The sequence below is a fragment of the Oscarella lobularis genome, chromosome 19, assembly GCF_947507565.1.
Source record: "Oscarella lobularis chromosome 19, ooOscLobu1.1, whole genome shotgun sequence".
NCBI classification, from domain to species: Eukaryota; Metazoa; Porifera; class Homoscleromorpha; order Homosclerophorida; family Oscarellidae; genus Oscarella; species Oscarella lobularis.
The window spans coordinates 1869693-1897681 of record NC_089193.1 but is presented as its reverse complement, the minus strand read 5'-3'; the positions used below and the strand labels follow the sequence as shown (position 1 = coordinate 1897681).

Genomic DNA, 27989 nt, shown 5'->3' with positions numbered 1-27989 from the left:
TAACAACACAGAAACAGGTGTACGGGCTCTAGATAATATTTTATCGCCTACTGCTGCACATTCAACATATAAGATAATATGTGTCCAGCTGCTTCCAGCAAAAAGTGTGAGCTACTCTGCGTAATAAAAGCGTGAAGATCTATCCTATTGACTGTCCGGTGAGCTTCGCCCCTTTTTAGCTTTGGACGAACGCATAAGACCCATTTCTTGTCCTTCATCGTGGGGAAGCACTTTGGCTGATTTCTTCGATTGCACTCTGCAATTACAGACATCATAAAATCGCAATAGCTGCCTCTCAAACACTTACATCCAATAGATGACAATAATTAGCATCACCAAAAACACGATCCCTCCGACAGTGCCTGCAACAATTCCTACGACATCAGCATCAGAGAGACCGCCTTTCTCCCCCTCGGTGGGAGCCGGCGTGGAGGGAGCCGGCTTGGAAGGAGCCGGCGTGGCTGTAACTAAAGGCAACTGAGCAGACGATGAAGTCGCTGCTGCAGTTGGAGTAGACGTATTTGGAGCAGATGTATTTGGAGTAGATGCGTTTGATGTTGTCGATTCTGAAGTAGGCAAAGCAGTTGGAGCGGCAGATGCAGTAGGAGTGAAAGGAACTGCGAAAAGACGTCACCTTTTCCACAAAGACTTCAACTGAAAATATCAGACTTATTCTACCTTGGCAAGAGCCGTTTATGAGCTCCAATCCACTAGCACAGCTACAAGTGAACGAGCCATCGGTATTGGCGCACTGTTGCCCTCCAGGACAAATGGACAAAGAGACAAAACATTCGTTGATGTCTACCAGAAGAATTATCACGTCAAAAAATAGTATTAGCACGGGTATTACCATCGCAGGTGCGTCCATCGGAATTCAACTGGTATCCACTAGAACAATCGCACGTAAACGATCCGTTGGTGTTGAGGCAGAGCTGGTTGCAGTCATTATCGTTTCTGTTTGCGCATTCGTCAATGTCTAGACAAGACGACTCAAGAGAGGGGAAGCCAAGGCTAAAGCGAAAGCTTACCTTGACAGTTTTCTTTATCACTTTTCAGCTCAAATCCACGATTGCACGAACAAGTTGGGTTTCCTTTAATAATCGCGCAAACCTGCTCGCAATTGGACGACGAGCAAGTCTGATTGGCTGAAAAAGGAAGAGTTCAAAAAAAGGTGCAAGGAAACGAAACAAAAAGCTTTTACCAATGCACGTAGCGCCGTCGCTATCAAGACGGAAACCTTCTTCGCAATTGCATCTAAACGAGCCCTCGGTATTGTCGCATATCTGATGACAAGGCCTCGACGTCGCACATTCGTTAATATCTTGAAACGGGCGTATAAAAGGACGAATTATTAGGAGAAAAGGAATCACCATCGCACGTCCTCCCGTCGGAATTTAGCACAAATCCACTTCTGCAGCTGCACGTGAAACTGAGCAACGGCAAATTCGTACACACTTGCTCGCAGCCTGACGTGTTCGTCTCGCACTCGTTAATATCTGAGAAACAGTCTTCAAGCATTTTAAAGAAAGAGCTCGAACAGTTAACCCACCAATGCATAACTCCGTGTCGTTTACGGACGACGAACCGTTTGGGCACGGACCGCACGATGCGCCACTCGCTGGCGGAGGATTATCAATGCATTCAACGCCCTCAAAACACTCGAAATCAGCACAACCATCTTCATCCTGATCGCACAAGGGCCCTTCCCAACCTAGATGTACAAAACTAAAATTGAGAAAATTATTATAACGAGATTTTTTAATTGACCTGATCCGCATTGGCATGTTTGTAAGAGGAACCGATCGCCGCCTCCGGACCCCGTCGCATCGATGCACATCGCACCGAGATCGAGACGACATCCGCACAGTCGAACAAGAGGGTGGAGTAGAGTGGAGGCCCCGGCGGAATCGTTAGCGACAAACTGCAAACTCACGGGGGACAGACTCGACGGAGTCCACGTAAAACTATAGGAGCCTCTGCTGGAGAGTTCGAGCGTGAAATCGGAAGTAGGTGGCGTGGTTCCGACCAAGCGAATCGTCACCGTATCGTTGGGATCGGACACCGTGAAAAGATACGTTACCGTCTGGTTAAGGAAAGCTCTGAGAGTATCATTCCCGTGCATCGTTGGAGGGAAGTTGTCTAGAAATAAAATTTAAGAAATGCGCGATTTAAATGGGATTTTATTACCGAGAAATTCGATCTGCTCCAAATTCGCCGTTTCCGTTTGTCTCGTCTGTGCCGCCACTTCCACGTCGCCTGTCTGAACTCCGTCATACAAGCAGACGGCGTCGTCTCCGCACGCATCTCTCAACGCCTGACTCACATTCGAGAAGTCGGCTTCGTCGATAAACGGCGGAACGTGATTCGGAAACGAAAAATCGGCGGGACCCTTGCCGTCGGGATAACAGAAAAGCGACTCGTCTGCCGTTATCTGCCACGTCTGACCGAACTCGTAATGAATTTGCCGATCGGTAGAATTCGTCGGCACGACGGTGCCGTCGCGTGCCGTAAAGTCGTTCGACGTATCGTCGTCCCACACGCCGAGTAAGCCGCGCGTTTCGTCGCTTTTCTGATCGTTGGGGCCAGCAAAAACGGCGGTGATCAGACCTTTTTTCACGGTCACAGTGACGGACATGCCTTGTTGGTATCGCACAACCAACTCGTTCGCTACCGGTCTCGAAATAAGCGAGCCAAAAACGTCCATCGTGTCGTTCACCGACAATTCTTCGTACTCAGCCGTAATATCGGTCCACGTTGCGGAAGAATTTCTGCGAGCTTTGACGGTCATCGAATCGTTTCCTTTTAGTTCCGCGTGAATAATGCCGTAGAGTGGCACGGCGAATGCGAAGTCGCTCGTCGTGCCGTTGGGAAACGCCGCCATGACAAAAGCCGAGAAAACGGTCGCGTTGCTGCCGACTGCCGGCACGGTGCGCGCTTGCATGGTAAACCCGTTGCCCTTGCCTCGAATGAGAACATATTCGCCTCGACCGTTGAACGTATACTGCGTGCCGTCAGCCGTTTGCAAATGAGGATCACCGTAACCCCAGCCTTGAGGGAAAACGTCATAGGAATAAATACAGGGATTTTTTATTTACTTACAGAGATTAAGGGGAAAGTAACCGGTGCAGTCGACAGGTGGTCTTCGTTCGAAATAGCGAGCGCACAAATCCGCGTCACCCCCGGCGCAGCAGAACCGAAACGGCTCTGCTGTGTAAAGCAAATAACTCGTACTATCCCAAAATCGATGATAGGGACTCGCTTGGCCACTCAACGGTGGCGTTAGTATGAGGGATCCAAAATTGTAACAGCACGACGTTTCAATGAGCAGGCCGTCAGATTGTCTCGGGAAACTCGTATAGAAACAAGACAGTTCGTTCCAGGGAAAGCCGAATGCTCGATTGTAGCGAAAGTCCCACCACGCTTGCCAAGCGGAGCAGGGACACGATTGAGCGACTCCTTGGCCCCACGTTACCTCCTTACCGAGACGATCAATATCGTCCGAAAACCAATTAAGGCATTTCTGACGATTCAAATCGGCCTGTTGAGGATCGACGGAGAGGCCGAAAAAAGCGCCACACTGCGTTCCAATGACTTCGTTATATATTAGATTGTCCACTTCGCTTATAGACGGCGTTCCCGATCCGACGACGTTGGAGACACCGGCGAGGAATAGTCCATTTGCGCCGGTGGCCACGTAGCCGGCGACGCCGCTAAGACCCCAACGTCCCGACCAATGAAGCCCGTTATCCCCGTAGACGAAAAAGGCGTACGTTCTGACGGAGTCTGTGACGAGAATGAGTTGAAAAGTATTACGCTGCAAACAAGAATTAAACATAAACCCCACATCGAAGATGCCAACGTACCAGGTTCGAGAGAGAGTCGTAGGAGCTTCCGTAATAGAAATAGCCGTCAGGGTAGTTAGCGACGTTGGACCACGTCACGACGAGAACTTGAATAGCGGTGAAATCTTGCTCGGTTTCGGATAGACGAGCGCGGACGTCGTAGCTTGCTTTTGCTAAGGTTGCCGCCGTTTGGGAGTTGCCGTCGTCGCGAGCGTAGAGTTGGTAATAAATTCGCGAGCCTGCTGATTCGAATATCGTTGCGTCGGCCCAGAATGGAGCGATGATGTTGCGACCGATGAGGTTGAAGGAGAATAACTCCGGTCGATAGCGATAGAAGGGACGATTGAACGCTATAAGCCCGTTGGCGCAGATCTAGAGAAAGAAACAGATGAGTGACTCTTTTTTAGAAGAATTAATAAAGGAGTTTACGTAGATTAGATGGAAGCGATTGGAGAAATAGGGAAATGCGGTCAACGTGGTATAGATAGAAAAGCAGTAGTCGTCGAAACCTGATCTCCACGGGTGAGAATCAAAAGGATAAAATTCACAGGGAACAGGAGTTGGAGTCGGCGCTGTTGAAGTTGGACTCGGCGTGTCTGGAGTTGGAGTAGAAGTTGGAGCGGCAGATGTAGCAGGAGTGAAAGGAACTGCGAAAAGACGTCGCCTTTTCCACAAAGACTTCAACTGAAAATATCAGACTTATTCTACCTTGGCAAGAGCCGTTTATGAGCTCCAATCCACTAGCACCGCTACAATTGAACGAGCCCTCGGTGTTGGAGCACTGTTGTCCTCCAGGGCAAATGGACAAAGAGACAAAACATTCGTTGATGTCTACCAAAAGAATTATCACGTCAAAAAATATTACTAGCACGGATATTACCATCGCAGGTGCGTCCATCGGAATTCAACTGGTATCCACTTGAACAATTGCACGTAAAAGATCCGTTTGTGTTGACGCAGAGCTGGTCGCAGTCATTATAGTTGCTGTTTGCGCATTCGTCAATGTCTAGACAAGACGACTCAAGAGAGGGGAAGCCAAGGCTAAAGCGAAAGCTTACCTTGACAGTTTTCTTCATCACTTTTCAGCTCAAATCCAAGATTGCACGAACAACTTTGATTTCCTTTAATAACTGCGCAGACCTGTTCGCAATCTGACGACGAGCAAGTCTCATTGGCTGAAAAAGGAAGAGTTCAAAAAAAGGTGCAAGGAAACGAAACAAAAAGCTTTTACCAATGCACGTAGCGCCGTCACTATCGAGATGGAAACCGTCCTCGCAGTCGCATCTAAACGAGCCCTCGGTATTGTTGCATATCTGATGACAAGGCCTCGACGTCGCACATTCGTTAATATCTTGAAACGGGAGTATAAAAAGAGGAATTATTAGGGGGAAAAGGAATCACCATCGCATGTCCTCCCGTCGGAGTTTAGCACAAATCCACTTCTGCAGCTGCACGTGAAACTGAGTATGGGTAAATTCGTACACACTTGCTCGCAGCCTGACGAGTTCGTCTCGCACTCGTTAATATCTGAGAAACAGTCGTAAAGCATTTTAAAAAAAGAGCTTGACTAATTCACCTACCAATGCATAACTTCGTGTCGTTTACGGCTGATGAACCGTTTGGGCACGGACCGCACGATGCGCCGCTCGCCGGCGGAGGATTATCAATGCATTCAACGCCCTCGAAACACTCGAAATCAGCACACCCATCTTCATCCTGATCGCACAAAGGCCCATCCCAACCTACAAAACTAAAATTGGTAAAATTAGAAAAGAGATTTATTAATTGACCTGATCCGCATTGGCATGTTTGTAAGAGGAACTGATCGCCGCCTCCGGACCCCGTCGCATCGATGCACACCGCACCGAGATCGAGACGACATCCGCACAGTCGAACGAGAGGGTGGAGTAGAGTGGAGGCCCCGGCGGAATCGTTAGCGACAAACTGCAAACTCACGGGGGACAGACTCGACGGAGTCCAAGTAAAATTATAAGAGCCTCTGCTGGAGAGCTCGAGCGTGAAATCGGAAGCGGGTGGCGGAGTTCCGACCAAGCGAATCGTCACCATATCGTCAGACACCGTGAAAAGATACGTTACCGTCTGGTTAAGGAAAGCTCTGAGAGTATCATTCCCGTGCATCGTTGGAGGGAAGTTGTCTAGAAAAAAATTTAAGAAATGCGCGATTTAATTAAATCGGATTTTATTACTGAGAAATTCGAGCTGCTCCAAATTAGCCGTTTCCGTCTCTCTCGTCTGTGCCGCCACTTCCACGTCGCCCGTCTGAACTCCGTCGTACAAGCAGACGGCGTCGTCTCCGCACGCATCTCTCAGTTCCTGACTCACATTCGAGAAGTCGGCTTCGTCGATAAACGGCGGAACGTGATTCGGAAACGAAAAATCGGCGGGACCCTTGCCGTCGGGATAACAGAAAAGCGACTCGTTTGCCGTTATCTGCCACGTCTGACCGAACTCGTTATGAATTTGCTGATTGGTAGAATTCGTCGGCACGACGGTGCCGTCGCGTGCCGTAAAGTCGTTCGACGTATCGTCGTCCCACACGCCGAGTAAGCCGCGCGTTTCGTCGCTTTTCTGATCGTTGGGGCCAGCAAAAACGGCGGTGATCAGACCTTTTTTCACGGTCACAGTGACGGACATGCCTTCCTGGTATCGCACAACCAACTCGCTCGCTACAGGCCTCGAGATAAGCGAGCCAAAAACGTCTTTCGTGTCGTTCACCGACAATTCTTCGTACTCCGCCGTAATATCGGTCCACGTGGCGGAAGAATTTCTGCGAGTTTTGACGGTCATCGAATCGTTTCCTTTTAGTTCCGCGTGAATAATGCCGTAGAGTGGCACGGCAAATGCAAAGTCGCTCGTCGTGCCGTCGGGAAACGCTGCCATGACAAAAGCGGAGAAAACGGTCGCGTTGCTGCCGACTGCCGGCACGGTGCGCGCTTGCATGGTAAACGCGTTGCCCTTGCCTCGAATGAGAACATATTCGCCTCGACCGTTGAACGTATACTGCGTGCCATCAGCCGTTTGCAAATGAGGATCACCGTAACCCCAGCCTTGAAGGAAAATGTCATAGGAATAAATACAGGGGTTTTTTATTTACTTACCGAGATCAGGGGGAAAGTAACCGGAGCAGTCAATTGGTGGTCTTCGTTCGAAGTAGCGAGCGCACAAATTCGCGTCACCCCCGGCGCAGCAGAACTGAAACGGCTCTGCTGTATACAGAAAATAATTCGTACTATCCCAAAGTCGATGATAGGGACTCGCTTGGCCACTCAACGGTGGCGTTAGTATGAGGGATCCAAACCGATAACAGCACGACGTTTCGATCAACAGCCCGCCAGATGGTCTCGGAAAACTCGTATAGAAACAAGACAGTTTGTCCCGGGGAGAACCGAATGCTCGATTGTAGCGGCGGTCAAACAACGCTTGCCGAGCGGAGTAGGGACACGATCGAGCGACTCCTTGGCCCCACGTCACCGCCTTACCGAGACGATCAATATCGTCCAAAAACCAATTAAGGCATTTCTGACGATTCAAATCGGCCTGTTGAGGATCGACGGAGAGGCAGAAAAAAGCGCCACACTGCGTTCCGATGACTTCGTTATATATTAGATCGTCCACTTTGCTTATATACGGCGTTCCAGATCCAGGGACGTTGAAGGCACCGGCGAGGAATAGTCCATTTGCGCTGGTGGCCACGTAGCCGGCAACGCCGCTACGACCCCAACGTCCCGACCACTGGAGCCCGTTATCGCCATAGACGAAAAAGGCGTACGTTCTGACGGAGTCTGTGACGAGAATGAGTTGAAAAGTATTACGCTGCAAACAAGAATTAAACATAAACCCCACATCGAAGATTCCAACGTACCAGGTTCGAGAGAGAGTCATAGAAGCCTTTGTAGCCGTCACGGTAGTTAGCGACGTTGGACCACGTCACGACGAGAACTTGAATAGCGGTGAAATCTTGCTTGGTTTCGGATAGACGAGCGCGGACGTCGTGACTTGCTTTTGCTAAGGTTTCCGCCGTTTGGGGGTTGCCGTCGTCGCGGGCGTAGAGTTGGTAATAAATTCGCGAGCCTGTTGATTCGAATATCGTTGCGTCGGCCCAGAAAGGGGCGATGATGTTGCGACCGATGAGGTTGAAGGAGAATAACTCCGGTCGATAGCGATAGAAGGGCCGATTGAATGCTATAAGCCCGTTGGCGCAGATCTAGAGAAAGAAACAGATGATAGACCCTTTTTAGAAGAATTCATTAGGGAGATTACGTAGATTAGATGGAAGCGATTGCAGAAATAGGGGAATTCAGTCAACGTGGTATAGATAGAAAAGCAGGAGTCGTCAAAACCTGATCTCCACGGGTGAGAATAAAAAGGATAAAATTCACAGGGAACAGGAGTTGGACTCGGCGTTGTTGGAGTTGGAGTCGGCGTTTCTCCACTTCCAGAACCGGAGTCGCCCGTTGTTGGAGTCGAAGTTGCCGTTTCTACATCAGTCGGAGTTGGTGTCACTGTGTCACCGGAGTCCGTTGGAGTTGAAGATGAGCTTGAAGGAAGTATTTCCGCTGAAGTTACGATTGCTGGAGTTGAAAAAACGCCTGTTGGAAATAAAGTCGCTGCTGCTGCTGCACTTCCAGTAGTGGATACTGGAAAAGAAGCCGCACGTCCAGTAAAAGCTTGCGTGGGAAATAAAGCCGTTGAGGTAGCAATATCTGCAAGAGACTCGCTCGTCTTTATCTACCAACCGTGGAAGCTACTTACCTGTTTCGCGAGGTGGCAAAGGAGGTGGCGGAGGAAATGACGGAGGAAACGACGTACAATTGGCCGTCCCATTGAAGCATTCGTCTCCTATAACGTGTGTTCTATTCAGGCACGATCCGCAAGTAACTACTTACCTGTCGGAGTTGGTGTTGGAGTTGGTATCGCCGTTTCCAAATCTGAGGTCGATGGAGTAGGAGCTGCCGTTTTTACATCTGTTGGAGTTGGCGTCGCTGTTTCACTCAAACCTGAGACCGTTGGAGTTGGAGATGAACTTGAAGTCAAAGGCAGTATTTCCGTTGAAGTTGAAAAAACGCGTGTTGGAAATAAAGTCGCTGTTGCAACACTTTCAGTAATAGCTTGCGAGGGAAATAAAGCCGTTGAGGTAGCAATATCTGCAAGAGACTCACTCGTCTTTTATCTACCAACCGTGGAAGCTACTTACCTGTTTCGCGAGGTGGCAGAGGAGGTGGCGGAGGAAATGACGGAGGAAACGACGTACAATTGGCCGTCCCATTGAAGCATTTGTCTCCTATAACGTGTGTGTTCTATTCAGGCACGATCCGCAAGTAACTACTTACCTGTCGGAGTTGGTGTTGGAGTTGGCGTCGCTGTTTCACTCAAACTTGAGTATGTTAGAGTCGGAGATAAACTTGAAGGCAGTATTTCCGTTGAAGTTACGATTGTTAGAGTCGGAGGCGTACTGTCTATTATTGGTATAGAAGTTGGCGTCGCTGTTTCACTAAAACTTGAGTCTGTTGGAGTTATAGATGAGCTAGAAGGCAGAATTTCCGTTGAAGTTGAGATTTCTGGAGTTGAAAAAACGCGTGTTGGAAATAAAGTCACTGTTGCAACATTTCCAGTAGTGGATATTGGAAAAGAAGCCACACTTCCAGTAAAAGTTTGCGTGGGAAATAAAGCCGTTGAGGTAGCAATATCTGCAAGAGACTCACTCGTCTTTTATCTACCAACCGTGGAAGCTACTTACCTGTTTCGCGAGGTGGCAGAGGAGGTGGCGGAGGAAATGACGGAGGAAACGACGTACAATTGGCCGTCCCATTGAAGCATTCGTTTCCTGATGGAGTTGGTGTTGGAGTTGGTATCGCCGTTTCCAAACCTGAGGTCGATGGAGTAGGAGTTGCCGTTTTTACATCTGTTGGAGTTGGCGTATCAATCTCTCTCTAAGCGTTCTGAATTCGAAGAAACCTGAAGTGGGTGATTCTGTTTCGGTAAAAGGCGTATCAATCGAAGGCTGCGACGACGCGTTGACTGACGACGGGGGAATATCCGTCGCTCGAACCGTCGATACTAAGATAAATGGAATGTTCCCCTGTCAAACAAAAGACGGTGGAAGGCCTAACCGAAAACGCAGGCGATAAAGAGCACGTTCCAACGATGATTTCGAGGTGTCATGCACACCACCATCCTCACCGTTCGTCCTCGCGAAGTCAACAGTAAATAGACGTCGCTAGGGAAGAAGTCAACGCCTCCGTATGGATATCACCCAAAGTAAACAATGAGGTCGGGTCGTGCGCAGGATTCTGTTGAGAACAGGTGGTGATTTTGAGAAAAAGAACACTTCGACGCTCTAGCTGTGATGAAATTCGTAAGGAAAAAATGAAATACTACTGCTACGTATATCTCGATTTACCGAAAATTCGACGTTTCTCATCGTTTTCGCTAGCATGGAAGACCGGGTGAAGTTCATTGAAAAATCTTCTCAAGAAGTGAAGAGATGGACTGCTTGCTTTCGTTTGTTCTGAGCGTCAACGAATAAACGACGATCTACAATTTCGCTAAGAGAATCGGAGATTCGAATCTTTTTATTAGTGCTCTAAAAAAGGCCCCTTCCACGATTACCTTACTAGATTCCTTACAGAACGCCTTCGATGCTTTTCTAAAGCCATTCTCGTGCAGAAGGGGTGACAAAGAGCTTGAATCGAATCCTCGATGAGGAGGCAAATCATCGAGTTTCCTGAAAAATAAATGCATTCATCAACGTCTAGTTTACGTAGCTACCACTATCTTGTCAACATTGGACCTGCCCTGGCAAGTTCCTACTTCCTTACTCAGCTGAAATCCAGGTCTGCACACAGACAAGTTTCGACTCAGTTTACGAGGATACAGCCACAGGAACAATTTTTCAAGGCCGATTACTAAGAAAGGACAGACAAGTTATAAGTATTACATTGGATTAATCGGTAGTAAAATGAGCAGGGTAGTGATAAGGTAGGGAGGGAGGGAATAATCGGAAAAGCATTGGAGACGTTCTACATAATATTTTATCGCCACTGCAGCACATTCAACATAAAAGATATTTGGCAATAACGTGTGCCCAGCTTCTCTGCGTAATAAAGTGTGAAGATCTTCTATCCTATTGACTGTCCGGTGAGCTTCGCCCCTTTTTAGCTTTGGACGAACGCATAAGACCCATTTCTTGTCCTTCATCGTGGGGAAGCACTTTGGCTGATTTCTTCGATTGCACTCTGCAATTACAGACATCATAAAATCGCAATAGCTGCCTCTCAAACACAAAAATACTTACATCCAATAGATGACAATAGTTAGCATCACCAAAAACACGATCCCTCCGACAGTGCCTACAACAATTCCTACGATATCAGCATCAGAGAGATCGCCTTTCTCCCCCTCGGTGGGAGCCGGCGTGGAGGGAGCCGGCTTGGAAGGAGCCGGCTTGGAGGGAGTTGCTGGAGGATTTTCACTGACGATTTCCAGAACGGATAAACGATGCCCGGATAGCCGCGTGAGCGAGAAAATCTATAATGCAACAACCGATAATCGAAATGAAACCGTCGAAGAAGAGGAAAGGCGTCCACGAGGCATTTTCGATCGCCATCTTATCTTGCAAGCTTGAACTTGAGGGCGCGATTAATTGCATCATTTCTTGCTAAAAATAATCTGCTGACTATAATCATTATGCAATCGATAGTCAAACCGGTATTGAAACCGGTTTGTATTTCACACGTACGTGCGCGAACCAATCAGAGCGCTGGAAAGGTGCGAAAAGAGCGCTAGGCGTGGCACACGGTTCAAGAGCGAAGCGCACCGCCGATCTCCTTCAGTTGCGGCTGAGGGTGGGTGCGGCGTGGAGCAATCTGCGTCTCATCCTTGAGAGGACTGGCTCGGGAGATTCGACAGAAGGCAAGCGGGGATAGTTGGAACTCAGCGTGGCCCACGGATAATTCCGTGCCGGAGCCCGTAAGCGGGGCGATGGGGGGCTTCGGCCTCGGTTTACGCACTGGGCATCACGATCGCCAAGGTCTTATTGCGTCAACAAGCACGATCCGCGTTAGGCTGAGTGGATACGGCTTGGAGGGGGTGTTCATCATGGCCTGGTTGCCGGCACTTGTCTCACCCGAACGACGCGATTAGACCGAGGATGATCCGGTCCAGGAGCCTTCGATTCCTCCACTGCACTGTCTTCATTGTTGACTCCTACAAGCAGTGGTCAGCCTCTCTCCACTCCACAAGGCCCGGTTCTTCTCATGGACGATAAACCGAAGGCTTTGGTACCAGCGCACCGGGGTTTCGGTATTAGGGGCCGATCCTCATCCAGGTGGGTACTGAAGGAGTGGCCGAGGACCCGCAAACTCACCCGAAAATTTTTGGAAGGGAGTCATCGCTTTGCGAAGACTTCCCTGGGCTACAAAGCGTCCGAACCTCCACGCGGTGTAGCCTGGATAGCGCTAATACGGACGCAACTCACAAGGTACGAATGATTATTTGGCAGTGACTAATTTGATTTTTTTAGGTCGAGCGCTGATGAAAAAGGATTTTTTTAGGTCGAGCGCTGAAGAAAAAGGATTTTTTAGGTCGTGCGCTGAAGAAATATGATCGACGAGAACGCTGGAGGAAAACAGTGGACGAGCGAGCTGAGAAAAACGATCGAAGAGCGCCCTGAAGTAATCGGCGATCTAATCGGATTTTTTTTAGGTCGAGCGCTGGAGCAAAATGACGAGGGACGAGCGCGCTGAAGAAAACGATCGCCGAGAGCGCTGAAGGATCGAAAAACGTAATTTTTAGGTAGCGCGATGAAGGAAAAACGACGATGGACGAAGACAGAGCCGCGCTGATGGACGACAGCATTCGGCTGCTTAGAAAAACCGTAAAAGAACCTCGTTTTCCATCGTAAGTCTAATCGATCGCGCTGAAGAGGAAGGAATTGAAAGGAAAGGAAGAGTATTGGACATGTTAGATTAGATTTTTGCACGAAAAATCGCTGTGTGCGCGTGTGGAAATAAAATTAGCTACACTTGAACGTGTGGCGCCCAGGCGTAATTTTCTCGCTTTTCTCGCTTAGCCAGCGACGGTTTCTGATCGCGGATTGATCCAAATGGAAAGCAGAGGCAAGCGGCGAGCGTCTGTTTTACGCGAAGCGGCGATTCGCCGAAGAAACGCGCTCAAGACCGAAATGGAGGCCCGCGATTTCGTTTCCAGACCTAAAGGAGGCTTCGCAAAAGCAAAAGGGCTTGCTGCGAAGACAAAATAGCTAAACTAAGAGTTGCGAGTCGGCTCGTCTGTTCCCGGATAGAATCTCTTTTGCAGTTTCTAGAATCCGTGCTTTCGTTGTACGAAGCGAAGGCAAGCCAGCGCTCTTCTTGTTCGTCACGTCCAGAACTAAAGGCGTGGAAAATGTGGTATAAATCGAGCACGCTAGAACGTAATTAGTAATACAGCCAACCAATGACTTAGTAGATTAGCAGTTTTGGGTACACTTTCGCTGACCGTTTAGTTTCCCTACTACAAAAAGATTTAAATGAATTGAATAATGGATTATGCTCTCACGAGCCAGAACCTACACCCAATAGAAGGCCACGATCGAGACAATGAGCAGCCCTGTGCCTCCCAGGGTTCCCAACACAACTCCAACAATTTTTCCAGCAGTAAAACCGCCGAATGGAGCAATTGTAATCAGGCCAGTAGCTGTCGTTGTCGATTGAAAATTCAAAACGGAAAATCCAAAGTCTCGTAATTGCTCAATGGCCTTTGCTGTAGAGAGTCCCTGAATGATAGTGTCACGAGGAACGGCTGCACCTTCGATGCCGCTTAGAACGTAGAATGCAACGTTCAGACCACCGCCTTCAGATGTCACACTCACAATGACTACTTTGTCCTTAGTCAAACTCGCTAATCGTCTGTAAAGGAAACCACTTTCAGTACTATAAAATCCTAGTCCACTGCTTACTGACCTGGCACGGTTTGAAGCAAAGCAGGCTACTCCTATACTGTCACAGTATTCAGATATTGCGAGGGCAACAGCCTCTCGAAACAGGCTCTCGTCAAACTACATAAATCAGTAGATGCGTTTGCTCTGATTTGCCTCAGTCGCCTGTACCTCCGCCACAGTGGAAATCTGAAGTACAATAACGACTAACCTGTTCTCTGGGTAAGTGGGCTGAGCTATATAGATCATGAATAGCCTTTGCAACCCCGGCCTGTTTTCTTTACCGTCACAACTGCGTCCGTCAGGATTGAGAGAGTAGCCGGCTGTGCAGTCGCACAAATAGTCTCCCCACGTATTGTTGCACAGCTGCTGACAATTGTCGAGAGACGCTTGGCATTCATCAACGTCTAAGTTTACATAGTTACCACCTATCAACATAGGGCTGACCTACCCTTGCAGGTTCTTTCCTCCTCGCTCAACTGAAATCCAGGTCCACAAAGGCAAGTTTCGACTTTGTTTACAAGGATACAGCCATAGGAACAATTTTTCAGAGCTGATAATTGACACTCTTCCACTAGAAAAAATGACAGATAAGTATTAGATTGGATTAATCGGTAGTAGAAATGGGTAGGGTAGGGGAAGGTGGGGGGGGGGGGGGGGGGGGAATAATCGGAAAAGCATTGGAGACTTTAACAACACAGAAACAGGTGTACGGGCTCTAGATACTATTTTATCGCCTACTGCTGCACATTCAACATATAAGATAATTGGCAATAACGTGTGTCCAGCTGCTTCCAGCAATAAAGTGTGGGCTACTCTGCGTAATAAAAGCGTGAAGATCTATCCTATTGACTGTCCGGTGAGCTTCGACCCTTTTTAGCTTTGGACGAACGCATAAGACCCATTTCTTGTCCTTCATCGTGGGGAAGCACTTTGGCTGATTTCTTCGATTTCACTCTGCAATTACAGGCATCAAAAAATCGCAATAGCTGCCTCTCAAACACTTACATCCAATAGATGACAATAGTTAGCATCACCAAAAACACGATCCCTCCGACAGTGCCTACAACAATTCCTACGACATCAGCATCAGAGAGACCGCCTTTCTCCCCCTCGGCGGGAGCCGGCGTGGAGGGAGTCGGCTTGGAGGGAGTTGGAGTGGCTGTAACTAAAGGCGACTGAGCATCCAACGTTGGCGTCACTGTGTTGTTCACAGCCGTTGGAGCAGACGATGAAGTCGCTGCTGGAGTAGATGCGTTTGATGTTGTCGATTCTGAAGTAGGCAAAGCAGTTGGAGCGGCAGATGCAGTAGGAGTGAAAGGAACTGCGAAAAGACGTCGCCTTTTCCACAAAGACTTCAACTGAAAATATCAGACTTATTCTACCTTGGCAAGAGCCGTTTATGAGCTCCAATCCGCTAGCACAGCTACAAGTGAACGAGCCATCGGTATTGGCGCACTGTTGCCCTCCAGGACAAATGGACAAAGAGACAAAGCATTCGTTGATGTCTACCAGAAGAATTATCACGTCAAAAAATAGTATTAGTACGGATATTACCATCGCAGGTGCGTCCATCGGAATTCAACTGGTATCCACTTAGACAATCGCACGTAAAAGATCCGTTGGTGTTGAGGCAGAGCTGGTCGCAGTCATTATCGTTGCTGTTTGCGCATTCGTCAATGTCTAGACAACAAGACGACTCAAGAGAGAGGAAGCCAAGGCTAAAGCGAAAGCTTACCTTGACAGTTTTCGTTATCACTTTTCAGCTCAAATCCAAGATTGCACGAACACCTTTGAGTTCCTTTAATAACTGCGCAGACCTGTTCGCAATTGGACGACGAGCAAGTCTCATTGGCTGAAAAAGGAAGAGTTCAAAAAAGGTGCAAGGAAACGAAACAAAAAGCTTTTACCAATGCACGTAGCGCCGTCGCTATCGAGACGGAAACCTTCTTCGCAGTTGCATCTAAACGAGCCCTCGGTATTGTTGCATATCTGATGACAAGGCCTCGACGTCGCACATTCGTTAATATCTTGAAATGGGAGTATGAAAAGAGGAATTATTAGGGGGAAAAGGAATCACCATCGCATGTCCTCCCGTCGGAATTTAGCACAAATCCACTTCTGCAGCTGCACGTGAAACTGAGTAACGGCAAATTCGTACACACTTGCTCGCAGCCTGACGTGTTCGTCTCGCACTCGTTAATATCTGAGAAACAGTCGTAAAGCATTTTAAAAAAAGAGCTCGATCAATTTTCACCTACCAATGCATAACTCCGTGTCGTTTACGGACGACGAACCGTTTGGGCACGGACCGCACGATGCGCCGCTCGCCGGCGGAGAATTATCAATGCATTCAACGCCCTCAAAACACTCGAAATCAGCACACCCATCTTCATCCTGATCGCACAAGGGCCCTTCCCAACCTAGATGTACGAAACTAAAATTGAGAAAATTATTATAACGAGATTTTTTAATTGACCTGATCCGCATTGGCATGTTTGTAAGAGGAACCGATCGCCGCCTCCGGACCCCGTCGCATCGATGCACATCGCACCGAGATCGAGACGACATCCACACAGTCGAACAAGAGGGTGGAGTAGAGTGGAGGCCCCGGCGGAATCGTTAGCGACAAACTGCAAACTCACGGGAGACAGACTCGACGGCGTCCACGTAAAAGTATAGGAGCCTCTGCTGGAAAGCTCGAGCGTGAAATCGGAAGTAGGTGGCGGGGTTCCGACCAAGCGAATCGTCACCGTATCGTTGGGATCGGACACCGTGAAAAGATACGTTACCGTCTGGTTAAGGAAAGCTCTTAGAGTATCATTCCCGTGCATTGTTGGAGGGAAGTTGTCTAGAAATAAAATTTAAGAAATACGCAATTTAAATGGGATTTTATTACCGAGAAATTCGATCTGCTCCAAATTCGCCGTTTCCGTTTGTCTCGTCTGTGCCGCCACTTCCACGTCGCCCGTCTGAACTCCGTCGTACAAGCAGACGGTGTCATCTCCGCACGCATCTCTCAATTCCTGACTCACATTCGAGAAGTCGGCTTCGTCGATAAACGGCGGAATGTGATTCGGAAACGAAAAATCGGCGGGACCCTTGCCGTCGGGATAAAAGAAAAGCGACTCGTTTGCCGTTATCTGCCACGTCTGACCGAACTCGTTATGAATTTGCCGATCGGTAGAATTCGTCGGCACGACGGTGCCGTCGCGTGCCGTAAAATCGTTCGACGTATCGTCGTCCCACACGCCGAGTAAGCCGCGCGTTTCGTCGCTCTTCTGATCGTTGGGGCCAGCAAAAACGGCGGTGATCAGACCTTTTTTCACGGTCACAGTGACGGACATGCCTTCTTGGTATCGCACAACCAACTCGTTCGCTACCGGTCTCGAAATAAGCGAGCCAAAAACGTCTTTCGTGTCGTTCACCGACAATTCTTCGTACTCCGCCGTAATATCGGTCCACGTGGCGGAAGAATTTCTGCGAGCTTTGACGGCCATCGAATCGTTTCCTTTTAGTTCCGCGTGAATAATGCCGTAGAGTGGCACGGCAAATGCGAAGTCGCTCGTCGTGCCGTTGGGAAACGCCGCCATGACAAAAGCCGAGAAAACGGTCGCGTTGCTGCCGACTGCCGGCACGGTGCGCGCTTGCATGGTAAACCCGTTGCCCTTGCCTCGAATGAGAACATATTCGCCTCGACCGTTGAACGTATACTGCGTGCCGTCAGCCGTTTGCAAATGAGGATCACCGTAACCCCAGCCTTGAGGGAAAACGTCATAGGAATAAATACAGGGGTTTTTTATTTACTTACAGAGATTAAGGGGAAAATAGCCGGAACAGTCGATTGTTGGTCTTCGTTCGAAGTAGCGAGCGCACAAATCCGCGTCACCCCCGGCGCAGCAGAACTGACGCGGCTCTGCTGTGTAAAGCAAATAACTCGTACTATCCCAAAATCGATGATAGGGACTCGCTTGGCCACTCAACGGTGGCGTTAGTATGAGGGATCCAAAATTGTAACAGCACGACGTTTCGATGAAAAGGCCGTCAGATGGTCTCGGGAAACTCGTATAGAAACAAGACAGTTCGTTCCAGGGAAAGCCGAATGCCCAACTGTAGCGAAAGTCCCACCACGCTTGCCAAGCGGAGCAGGGACACGATTGAGCGACTCCTTGGCCCCACGTTACCTCCTTACCGAGACGATCAATATCGTCCGAAAACCAATTAAGGCATTTCTGACGATTCAAATCGGCCTGTTGAGGATCGACGGAGAGGCCGAAAAAAGCGCCGCACTGCGTTCCAATAACTTCGTTATATATTAGATTGTCCACTTCGCTTATAGACGGCGTTCCCGATCCGACGACGTTGGAGACACCGGCGAGGAATAGTCCATTTGCGCCGGTAGCCACGTAGCCGGCAACGCCGCTACGACCCCAACGTCCCGACCACTGGAGCCCGCTATCGCCATAGACGAAAAAGGCGTACGTTCTGACGGAGTCTGTGACGAGAATGAGTTGAAAAGTATTACGCTGCAAACAAGAATTAAACATAAACCCCACATCGAAGACATTCAAACGTACCAGGTTCGAGAGAGAGTCGTAGGAGCGTCCGTAAAAGAAGTACCAGTAGTAGCCGTCAGGGTAGTTAGCGACGTTGGACCACGTCACGACGAGAACTTGAATAGCGGTGAAATCTTGCTCGGTTTCGGATAGACGAGCGCGGACGTCGTAGCTGGCTTTCACTAAGGTTGCCGCCGTTTGGGAGTTGCCGTCGTCGCGGGCGTAGAGTTGGTAATAAATTCGCGAGCCTGCTGATTCGAATATCGTTGCGTCGGCCCAGAATGGAGCGATGATGTTGCGACCGATGAGGTTGAAGGAGAATAACTCCGGTCGATAGCGATAGAAGGGCCGATTGAACGCTATAAGCCCGTTGGCGCAGATCTAGAGAAAGAAACAGACGAGTGACTCTTTTTTAGAAGAATTAATAAAGGAGTTTACGTAGATTAGATGGAAGCGATTGGAGAAATAGGGAAATGCGGTCAACGTGGTATAGATAGAAAAGCAGGAGTCGTCGAAACCTGATCTCCACGGGTGAGAATCAAAAGGATAAAATTCACAGGGAACAGGAGTTGGAGTCGGCGCTGTTGGAGTTGGAGTCGGCGTTTCTTCACTTCCAGAACCGGAGTCGTCTGTTGGAGTCGGCGTTTCCTCACTTCCAGAAGAGGGTTCGTCTGTTGGAGTCGGCGTTTCCTCACTTGCAGAACCGGAGTCGTCTGCTGGAGTCGGCGTTTCTCCCCTTTCAGAAACCGGAGTTGGAGATGCACTTGAATCTGTTGGAGTTGGCGTTCCAGAACCTGCGGCTGGAGCGCTTGGAGTTCCTGTCTCTCCGCCGTCCCTGGGAGTGGGAGATACTGTTTCTAAATCTGTTGGAGTTGGTGTCGCTGAGTCCGTTAGAATCGGAGCCTCTGTTTCTACTGCAGGAGTTGGTGTCACTGTCAAATCTGAGTCCGTCGTGGTAGGAGCTACCGTTTCTTCATCGGTCGCAGTTGGCGTCGTTGTTTCACTCAAACCTGGGTCTATTGGAGTCGGAGTTGCCGTTTCTACATCAGTCGGAGTTGGTGTCGCTGTGTCACCCAAACCTGGGTCCGTTGGAGTTGAAGATGAGCTTGAAGGAAGTATTTCCGTCGAAGTTACGATTGCTGGAGTTGAAAAAACGCCTGTTGGAAATAAAGTCGCTGCTGCAACACTTCCAGTAGTGGATACTGGAAAAGAAGCCACACGTCCAGTAAAAGCTTGCGTGGGAAATAAAGCCGTTGAGGCAACACTTTCAAAAGATGCAGTAATGACGTCAGGAAAAGAAGTCGTTGCAGCCGCAGTTTCGCAATGGGCCCCAGTATATCCTAACATGCAGTTACAGAAGAAATAGCCGGGCAATGAGTCCTCAAAGCACGTTCCTCCGTTGAGACAGGGCATCGATTCGCACTCGTCTATATCTACGAAACTCGTTTCGTCCTTTATCTAAGACCCACCGTAGAAGCTACTTACCTGTTTCGCAGTGGATCCCGGTATATCCTGATATGCAGTAACAGAGATAGCCATACACTAAGTCCTCAACGCACGTTCCTCCATTTTGACAGGGATATGAATAGCACTCATCTATATCTGCAACACTTGTTTTTATCTAAGACCCACCGTGAAAGCTGCTTACCTGTCGGAGTTGGCGTCGCTGTTTCACCCAAGCCCGGGTCCGTTGGAGTCGGAGATGAGCTTGAAGGTAGTATTTCAGCAGACTCGCAGTGGGTCCCAGTATATCCTGACATGCAGTAACAGTGATAACCGTACACTGAGTCCTCAACGCAGGTTCCCCGATTCTGACAGGGATACGAATAGCACTCATCAATATCTGCAAGAGACTGGCTCGTCCTTTATCTAAGACCCACCGTGGAGGCTACTTACCTGTTTCGCAGTGGATCCCAGTATATCCTGGCATGCAGTAACAGACATAGCCGGGCACTGAGTCCTCAACGCAAGTTCCTCCGTTCTGACAGGGATACGAATAGCACTCATCCATATCTGCAAGAGACTGGCTCATCCTTTATCTAAGACCTACCGTGAAAGCTACTTACCTGTCGGAGTTGGTGTCGCTGTTTCCAAGTCCGTTGGAGTTGGAGTTGCCGTTTCTACATCACTTGGAGTTGGCGTCGCTGTTTCACCCAAGCCCGGGTCCGTTGGAGTCGGAGATGAGCTTGAAGGTAGTAGTTCAGCAGACTCGCAGTGGGTCCCAGTATATCCTGACATGCAGTAACAGTGATAGCCGTACACTGAGTCCTCAACGCAGGTTCCCCCATTCTGACAGGGATACGAATAGCACTCATCAATATCTGCAAGAGACTGGCTCATCCTTTATCTAAGACCCACCGTGGAGGCTACTTACCTGTTTCGCAGTGGATCCCAGTATATCCTGGCATGCAGTAACAGACATAGCCGGGCACTGAGTCCTCAACGCAAGTTCCTCCGTTCTGACAGGGATACGAATAGCACTCATCTATATCTGCAAGAGACTGGCTCATCCTTTATCTAAGACCTACCGTGGAAGCTACTTACCTGTCGGAGTTGGTGTCGCTGTTTCCAAGTCCGTTGGAGTTGGAGTTGCCGTTTCTACATCACTTGGAGTTGGCGTCGCTGTTTCACTCAAGCTCGAGTCCGTTGGAGTCGGAGATGAGCTTGAAGGTAGTATTTCCGTTGCACTTTCAGCAGACTCGCAGTGGGTCCCAGTATACCCTGACATGCAGTAACAGTGATAGCCGTACATATAGTCCTCAACGCAGGTTCCCCCATTCTGACAGGGGTACGATGAGCACTCATCAATATCTGCAAGAGACTGGCTCGTTCTTTATCTAAGACCCACCGTGGAAGGGCTACTTACCTGTTTCACAGTGGATCCCAGTATATCCTGGCATGCAGTAACAGAGATAGCCGGGCTCTGAATTCTCAACGCAAGTTCCTCCGTTCTGACAGGGATACAAATAGCACTCATCTATATCTGCAAGAGACTGGCTGGTCCTTTATTGAAAGGCCTACTATAGAAGCTACTTACCTGTCGGAGTTGGCGTTGCTGTTTCATTCAAACCTGAGTCTGTTGGAGCTAGAGATGAGCTTAGAGGAGGTATTTCCGTTGAATTTTCAGCATCAGCAGACTCGCAGTGGGTCCCAGTATATCCTGACATGCAGTAACAGTGATAGCCGTACATATAGTCCTCAACGCAGGTTCCCCCATTCTGACAGGGGTACGATGAGCACTCATCAATATCTGCAAGAGACTGGCTCGTTCTTTATCTAAGACCCACCGTGGAAGGGCTACTTACCTGTTTCACAGTGGATCCCAGTATATCCTGGCATGCAGTAACAGAGATAGCCGGGCTCTGAATTCTCAACGCAAGTTCCTCCGTTCTGACAGGGATACGAATAGCACTCATCTATATCTACAAGAGACTGGCTGGTCCTTTATTGAAAGGCCTACTATAGAAGCTACTTACCTGTCGGAGTTGGCGTTGCTGTTTCATTCAAACCTGAGTCTGTTGGAGCTAGAGATGAGCTTGGAGGAGGTATTTCCGTTGAATTTTCAGCATCAGCAGACTCGCAGTGGGTCCCAGTATATCCTGATATGCAGTAACAGTGATAGCCGTACATATAGTCCTCATCGCAAGTTCCTTCATTCTGACAGGGATACGATGAGCACTCGTCAATATCTGCAAGAAACTCACTCGTCTTTTATCTAAGACCCACCGTGGAAGCTACTTACCTGTTTCGCAAAAAAAACCAGTATATCCTGACATGCAGCTACAGTTGAAGCCGCCTGGGAAATCCTCGCACCAACCGTTCTGACAAGGATATGATTCGCATTCATTAACATCTGCAAAAGACTACTAGTTGGTTCAACAGGTAAAACCATAATATCTTCTCACCCGTTTGGCAGGAACGTCCAACGAATCCAGACGAACAGTTGCAGTAGAAACTACCGTCTGTATTCTGACACGTCCCCCCATTATAGCATGGCGACGAAATGCACTCGTCAATATCTAAAACATTGCGTGTCATTTTCTCATCTCAACTGCTATCCCTCTATTGTACCACTGCAATCTCTCTCATTCAAATCCAGCTCAAAGCCATCGAAACAGAAACAGGTCTGCGTCTCGTTGATGACAGCGCACGCCTGAGAGCAATTACTCGACGCTAAACAGTCTTCGTAATCCGGAGGTGGCGCAGGAAACGACGTAGGAAACGACGTAGGAAACGACGTAGGAAACTCCGTCGAAACTTCCAGCGCACAATTGGCTGTTCCATCAAAGCATTTGTCTCCTATAACGTGTGTTCCATTTGGGCACGATCCGCAAGTAGGATCGCCCCACTTAGTGTCAAAGCAGTCGACTCCAGGAAAACATTCCTGGTAATCGCATTTATCAACTTCGACGTCGCAAAATCTACCACTGTAGCCTAAAAACGAATAAATCGTCATAGCAGAAACAGGAGAGCGTCTGCAAACATACCCTCGCCGCACGCGCAGTCCATCAAAACGAAACGATCTTTACTTCCCGAGTATTCAGGATAAAAACAAGAAGCAGAGAGATCCGAACGGCATCCGCACAGCATAACGAAGGGATGAAGAAGGCTTGTCGCTCCGCGCGAATCACTGGCGAAGAACAGTAGACTGACGTTGTCAGTACTCGACGGTCGCCAGGAAAACGTATAGGTAACGTTGCCATCGTAAGTGAGATTGAAGTCCGAAGCGGGGGGTAGAGTCCCTTTCAATTGCACAGTCACAGACGCTGAATCTCCATCGGGATCGGAAACTGAAAAGACATAAGTTGAAGTTTGATTCACATAAGCATTGAGATTGGTGTCTCCAGAAAACGTTGGAGGAAAATTACCTAGAAAGTAAAAGGCTAAGTAAGAAGAATACGTACGTGAATATATATACAGGTTCTTACTCAAATTTTCTCGTAGTTCTGCATTCTGTTCCTCCGTTTCTTTTGTCTCAGCGGCCAGCTGTAAATCTCCAGTGACTATTCCGTCAAACAAACAAGCGTTGCTTCCATTGCAGAGGGCAATGAGATCACTACTTGCGGCCGTTGAAACGTCTATTTCGTCAAAAAACAGAGGCACAAAAGACGAGGGAGAACCTGCGTTGGACGAATTTAATAAAATTGATTCGTCGTATGCATTATATATCCGCCACGTCTGCGCAAAATCAAAATGAAGTTGCCTGTCTGTGGCGTTACTTGGCACAACGGCTCCATATCGTGACGTCAAATTCCCGAGTAGACCGTTCACGGACAATGTGTCTTCTGTGTCTGTGGGAGCTGTAGCCACAGCAGCAAGAAGTCCAGTTTTTGGCTCTACGGTAAGAGCTATACCGCCACTGAATCGTATGACCACGACGCCAGAAGATGATTTCGTCAAAAGAGCGCCGTAAAAGTTCACAGGCGACCCGTCTGACGACAGATTACCCGTGATGTCATTCCACTCAGAGTAAGGACCCTCACGCGCATATACAACAAGGGTGTCGTTGGAGGAGAGTTCGACGTGAAAAACGCCATTGGAGGGAGTTTCGAGTGCAAACATTTCTGACGTTCCGTAGGGAAATACGGCAGCCGCAAGAGCAGTGAGGACTGAGGCGCTCGAGTCGTTAACGCTCGACAAACGGCCTTGAAGAGTAAAGAAATTCATCGCCTCGCGGATTAGAACGTAATCGCCAACGCCGTTGAACGTGTAACTGAATCCGTACACCGTTTCAAAGTGAGGATCACCAAAAACCGGAGCTAGAGAACGAACGGATTTTTTATCACAAGAAATACTATCGTATGAGGAGAACTTCTTACCGGGAATTGTTGGACAATAGCCACTAGAATCAATAAAAGGTCGCCGTTTGTGGTAGAGATGGCACATAAAGGGATCATCAATCTCGCAGCAATAATAGTACGGATCCGCTGTCAATAGAGTGTGATTGTACGGCTCAATTAATCGGTGATACGGACTCGATAGGCTTTCATCTAGAGCTCCATAGACATAGCAGCAGACTGATTCAATATAAAATCCAGAGTTTTCAGCAGGCAAGGCACTGTAGTAGCAATCATAGGACTCCAAAAAATCGGACGACGGAATAAAGCGAGGATCGTTAGCTGCCAAACTCTCCGAAGCTGGACACGGCGGAGCGTCGCCTATTCCCCATTGAACGTACTCACCAAGCGTTCTGATATCGTAGAAATACCACGTCCAGCATTCTTGTCGTTTGATGGCTAGCGAGTCCAAGTCAGGAGTCAGTAAAAAGGACAGCCAGAGTTGAGAGCTCAGGACGTCCGTGATTTCAGGCGTCCCTGATCCATAGACACTGTAAAAAGATTCAATAGAATTTCCGTCGAGACTCGTTGCCATGTAACCGGAAACAGCATATCCCCCACAGCGACCCGCCCAGTACAGGGAATCATTTCCGTAGATGAAGAAAGCGAATGTTTGAATGTCATCAGTAGCAAGGACCAATTGAAACGAGTTTCGCTACGCAAGAAAAATTAAACAACTGTAGTTTTCTAATTAAAATTTTGTCATACCAAGTCAGATGATTCGTCAAATCCATAACCTTTTCCGTCGGGGTAGTTGGCTACATTGTACCACGTTACAACGAGAACTTGTACAGCATCGAATCGAGTGAGATTAGGGTATCTTTGAAGAACGTCTTCGCTGGCTCGAGATAGGATGCCGTCATAGTCGTAACCATGATAATAGAGGTAGTACTTGAGTTCACTTGAAAGATCATACTGTATGTTGATATCCGCCCAAAAGGGAGCGATGATATCAAAGCCAATAAGGCGATTGTCTGACAGGAGTACTGGAGTGTAGCTTCTAAAAGGCTGATTTCCTGATACTAGCCCATTTGCACAAATCTAAGTAATTCAATTACTTAATGTTCATAGATTTTCAAGTGATTATCATCACTTACGTAGAGTTGCGTCAGTCTCTTTCCGAAGTAGGGAAAGCCGGAGTATTTTGCGCGAACCAGAACGCACTTGTCATCGAGATCACTTGTTGAGTAATGGTGCTCAAACGGATAAAAAAGACTTGGAGGCTCTAAAATCACTCATAGGCATACAGTAGGTAAGCACAGGGCAACTGTACCTGCTGTTTCTGGAGGAGTTGGAATGGGAGTGCAATAACAGATGTGCGTTGTTGTTGCACTTTCAGAAGTAAGATTTTCTGGAAATGAATTTGTTGTCACTGCTGTAGTAGACTCTGTTGGAAATTGATTCATAGTCGCCGTTGCACCTCCAGTATTAAATTCGGTAGGAAAAGGATTCGTTGTCGCCGCTGCACCTCCAGTAGTAGACTCTGTTGGAAATTGATTCGTTGTCGCCGCTGCACCTTCAGTATTAAATTCTGTTGGAAATGAATTCATTGTCACCGCTGCACCTCCAGTAGTAGACTCTGTTGGAAATTGATTTGTTGTCGCCGCTGCACCTCCAGTATTAATTTCGGTAGGAAAAGGATTCGTTGTCGCCGCTGCACCTCCAGTAGTAGACTCTGTTGGAAATGAATTCGTTGTCACCGCTGCACCTCCAGTAGTAGACTCTGTCGGAAATTGATTCGTTGTCGCCGCTGCACCTTCAGTATTAAATTCCGTTGGAAATGAATTCATTGTCACCGCTGCACCTCCAGTAGTAGACTCTGTTGGAAATTGATTTGTTGTCGCCGCTGCACCTCCAGTATTAATTTCGGTAGGAAAAGGATTCGTTGTCGCCGCTGCACCTCCAGTAGTAGACTCTGTTGGAAATGAATTCGTTGTCACCGCTGCACCTCCAGTAGTAGACTCTGTTGGAAATTGATTCGTTGTCACCGCTGCACCTTCAGTATTAAATTCTGTTGGAAATGAATTCATTGTCACCGCTGCACCTCCAGTAGTAGACTCTGTTGGAAATTGATTTGTTGTCGCCGCTGCACCTCCAGTATTAAATTCCGTTGGAAATGAATTCGTTGTCGCCGCTGCACCTCCAGTAGTAGACTCTGTTGGAAATTGATTCGTTGTCGCCGCTGCACCTCCAGTAGGAGACTCTGTTGGAAATTGATTCGTTGTCGCCGCTGCACCTCCAGTATTAAATTCGGTAGGAAAAGGATTCGTTGTCACTGCTTCGCTTCCAGCTGTAGACTCTGTTGAAAACGGATTAGCTGCACTTCCACTCCCAGACTCTGTTGGAAATGCACTTCCACTACCAAAATCTGTTGGAAATGGATTAGCCGCACTTCCACTACCAGATTCTGTTGGAAATGCACTTCCGCTATCAATGTCAGTTGGAAACGGATTAGCTGCACTTCCACTCCCGGATTCTGTTGGAAATGCACTTCCGCTGCCAAAATCTGTTGGAAATGGATTACCTGCACTTCCACTCCCAGATTCTGTTGGAGAAGCACTTCCGCTATCAAAGTCCGTTGTAGATTCCATCGAATATGGCAAATAAGTCGGTACCGTGCCGGTCGGACATTCGCACCCTACGTACATAATCAATCGCTCTCTAAACGCTCTAAATTCGAAAGAAAAACCTGAAGTGGGCGAGTCCGTTTCGGCAAAAGGCGTGTAAACCGAAGGCTGCGACGAATAAGCACGTGGACTCGACGGGGATTCCGTCACGCTAGCCGAAGTCGGAATATCCGTCTCATTCGAGTGCGACGACGCTCGAACCGTCGACACTAAGATAAACGGAATGGTTCCCACCCAGGTCAACAAAAGACGGCGGGCGGCCTAACCGAAAACGCAGGCGACAAAGAGCGACGCGAAGAGCGCGTTCCAACGAAGACCTCGAGGTGTCATCCACACCGCTATCCTCACTCTGCGTCGGCGCGAGGTATACAGACGATCGCTAGGGAAGACGCGATCGACTAAGTAAACTCAGTTGTCCGAGCAACAGGGAAACAGAGCGTGGCTTGAATAATTCCCTGAGGGATCTCGCGATTGAACTTTGTCCGTTACGCCTCCGTATGGATATTGTTTACACAAAGTAAACAGTGAGGTCAATCGCGCGCAAGGTTGTGTTGAGAACAGGGGGTTACTTTGAGAAGAGTCGACTAATGGCTACCTTTGAGCCTTTAGTGATGAAATTCACTAGAAAAAAATTAAATATTGCGCTATAACACGAAAAATTGACGTTTTCGCAGCGTTTTCGCTGGAAGACTGGGTGAAGTTCGCGTCGAAAAATCGTTTTTGGTGTTCTAACCTCTCGTATGCTTCGTTTTGGTCCTTCTACAACGACAAATTGCGTCGGTTTCCCCAAAAGAGGCCCCTTCCACCATTACCTTGTACAGAGGGCTTTCGATGCTTTACAAAACCGATTTTCGTGCAGAAAAAGTGGCAAAAGCGGCCATAATTCGATCGATTCGTCGATGGACGAGGCAAATCACCGAGTTTTCTGAAAAACAAACGCTTCTTGAGGCATTTTTGGAGGAGCAAAGACGCCAAGAAGCAGGTCAACAATCGGGAATTGGCGCTCGAGCGCTTTTTGTGTCGAAGGAGAGCCAATCTTCGGTCGCGACAAATAATTTCTACAGTACTGTATCGATTTCCGCGCGCGTGATCGATCGCCGATCGGCGCGCATGTCCGCGCGAAAACAACCGCCTTACGTCGAGATTTCAGAGAGATTGTAAAGAATTTTGTA

At 48.4% G+C, this 27989-nt stretch overlaps 2 protein-coding genes and 1 long non-coding RNA gene across 7 annotated transcripts; all 3 read right to left on the bottom strand.

Annotated features, from left to right (window-relative positions):
• Nucleotides 1-18: 18 nt before the first annotated feature.
• LOC136198501 (uncharacterized) lies at nt 19-27898 on the bottom strand. Of its 4 annotated transcripts, none has more exons than XM_065988463.1 (47): nt 27630-27898; nt 27084-27576; nt 26880-27026; nt 26715-26828; nt 25464-26666; nt 25288-25415; nt 24899-25231; nt 24173-24845; nt 23282-24112; nt 22841-23221; nt 22425-22787; nt 22259-22372; nt 22096-22206; nt 21830-22042; nt 21659-21775; nt 21391-21603; nt 21220-21336; nt 20898-21164; nt 20728-20844; nt 20420-20674; nt 20250-20366; nt 20002-20196; nt 19839-19955; nt 18792-19786; nt 18375-18734; nt 17609-18323; nt 16697-17557; nt 16277-16648; nt 16059-16220; nt 5244-5369; nt 5074-5193; nt 4901-5017; nt 4723-4848; nt 4551-4673; nt 4272-4489; nt 3864-4214; nt 3100-3814; nt 2188-3048; nt 1768-2139; nt 1550-1711; nt 1371-1496; nt 1202-1321; nt 1029-1145; nt 851-976; nt 679-801; nt 308-617; nt 19-256 (listed from the first exon to the last, which is right to left on the bottom strand). In XM_065988463.1, exons 2-47 carry the CDS (start codon nt 27145-27147, stop codon nt 145-147), a joined length of 13980 nt encoding a protein of 4659 aa, XP_065844535.1. In that variant the 5' UTR covers nt 27148-27576; nt 27630-27898; the 3' UTR covers nt 19-144. The 4 variants fall into 4 exon arrangements, with proteins under 4 accessions (XP_065844535.1, XP_065844533.1, XP_065844536.1 ...); XM_065988461.1 differs by having other exon boundaries at nt 25464-26828; nt 27084-27499; nt 27551-27576; XM_065988464.1 differs by having other exon boundaries at nt 25464-26489; nt 27630-27897.
• LOC136198505 (uncharacterized) lies at nt 9954-11353 on the bottom strand. Its single transcript, XR_010672821.1, has 6 exons — nt 11158-11353; nt 10682-11098; nt 10473-10587; nt 10264-10408; nt 10044-10204; nt 9954-9968 (listed from the first exon to the last, which is right to left on the bottom strand). It is a non-coding gene; the product is annotated as an uncharacterized lncRNA (long non-coding RNA).
• LOC136198503 (vitellogenin receptor Yl-like) lies at nt 13080-14305 on the bottom strand. Of its 2 annotated transcripts, XM_065988468.1 has the most exons (6): nt 14082-14305; nt 13969-14033; nt 13823-13917; nt 13668-13768; nt 13433-13622; nt 13080-13373 (listed from the first exon to the last, which is right to left on the bottom strand). In XM_065988468.1, exons 1-6 carry the CDS (start codon nt 14233-14235, stop codon nt 13322-13324), a joined length of 657 nt encoding a protein of 218 aa, XP_065844540.1. In that variant the 5' UTR covers nt 14236-14305; the 3' UTR covers nt 13080-13321. The 2 variants fall into 2 exon arrangements, with proteins under 2 accessions (XP_065844540.1, XP_065844539.1); XM_065988467.1 differs by having other exon boundaries at nt 13082-13373; nt 13433-13768.
• Nucleotides 27899-27989: the final 91 nt, after the last annotated feature.

Excerpts from the sequence above, each read along its gene's own strand:
- LOC136198503 (XM_065988467.1), bottom strand. The coding sequence starts at position 14,235 with ATGTTGATAGGTGGTAACTATGTAAACTTAGACGTTGATGAATGCCAA. Across the intron at positions 13,918-13,968 it reads AGATTTCCACTGTGGCGGAG|TTTGACGAGAGCCTGTTTCG; the intron begins GTACAGGCGACT and ends TGATTTATGTAG. Across the intron at positions 13,769-13,822 it reads TTTGCTTCAAACCGTGCCAG|ACGATTAGCGAGTTTGACTA; the intron begins GTCAGTAAGCAG and ends TTTCCTTTACAG.
- LOC136198501 (XM_065988461.1), bottom strand. The coding sequence starts at position 27,147 with ATGACACCTCGAGGTCTTCGTTGGAACGCGCTCTTCGCGTCGCTCTTT. Across the intron at positions 5,194-5,243 it reads CGACGGGAGGACATGCGATG|ATATTAACGAATGTGCGACG; the intron begins GTGATTCCTTTT and ends TCCCGTTTCAAG. Across the intron at positions 1,712-1,767 it reads AACATGCCAATGCGGATCAG|GTTGGGAAGGGCCCTTGTGC; the intron begins GTCAATTAAAAA and ends TTGTACATCTAG.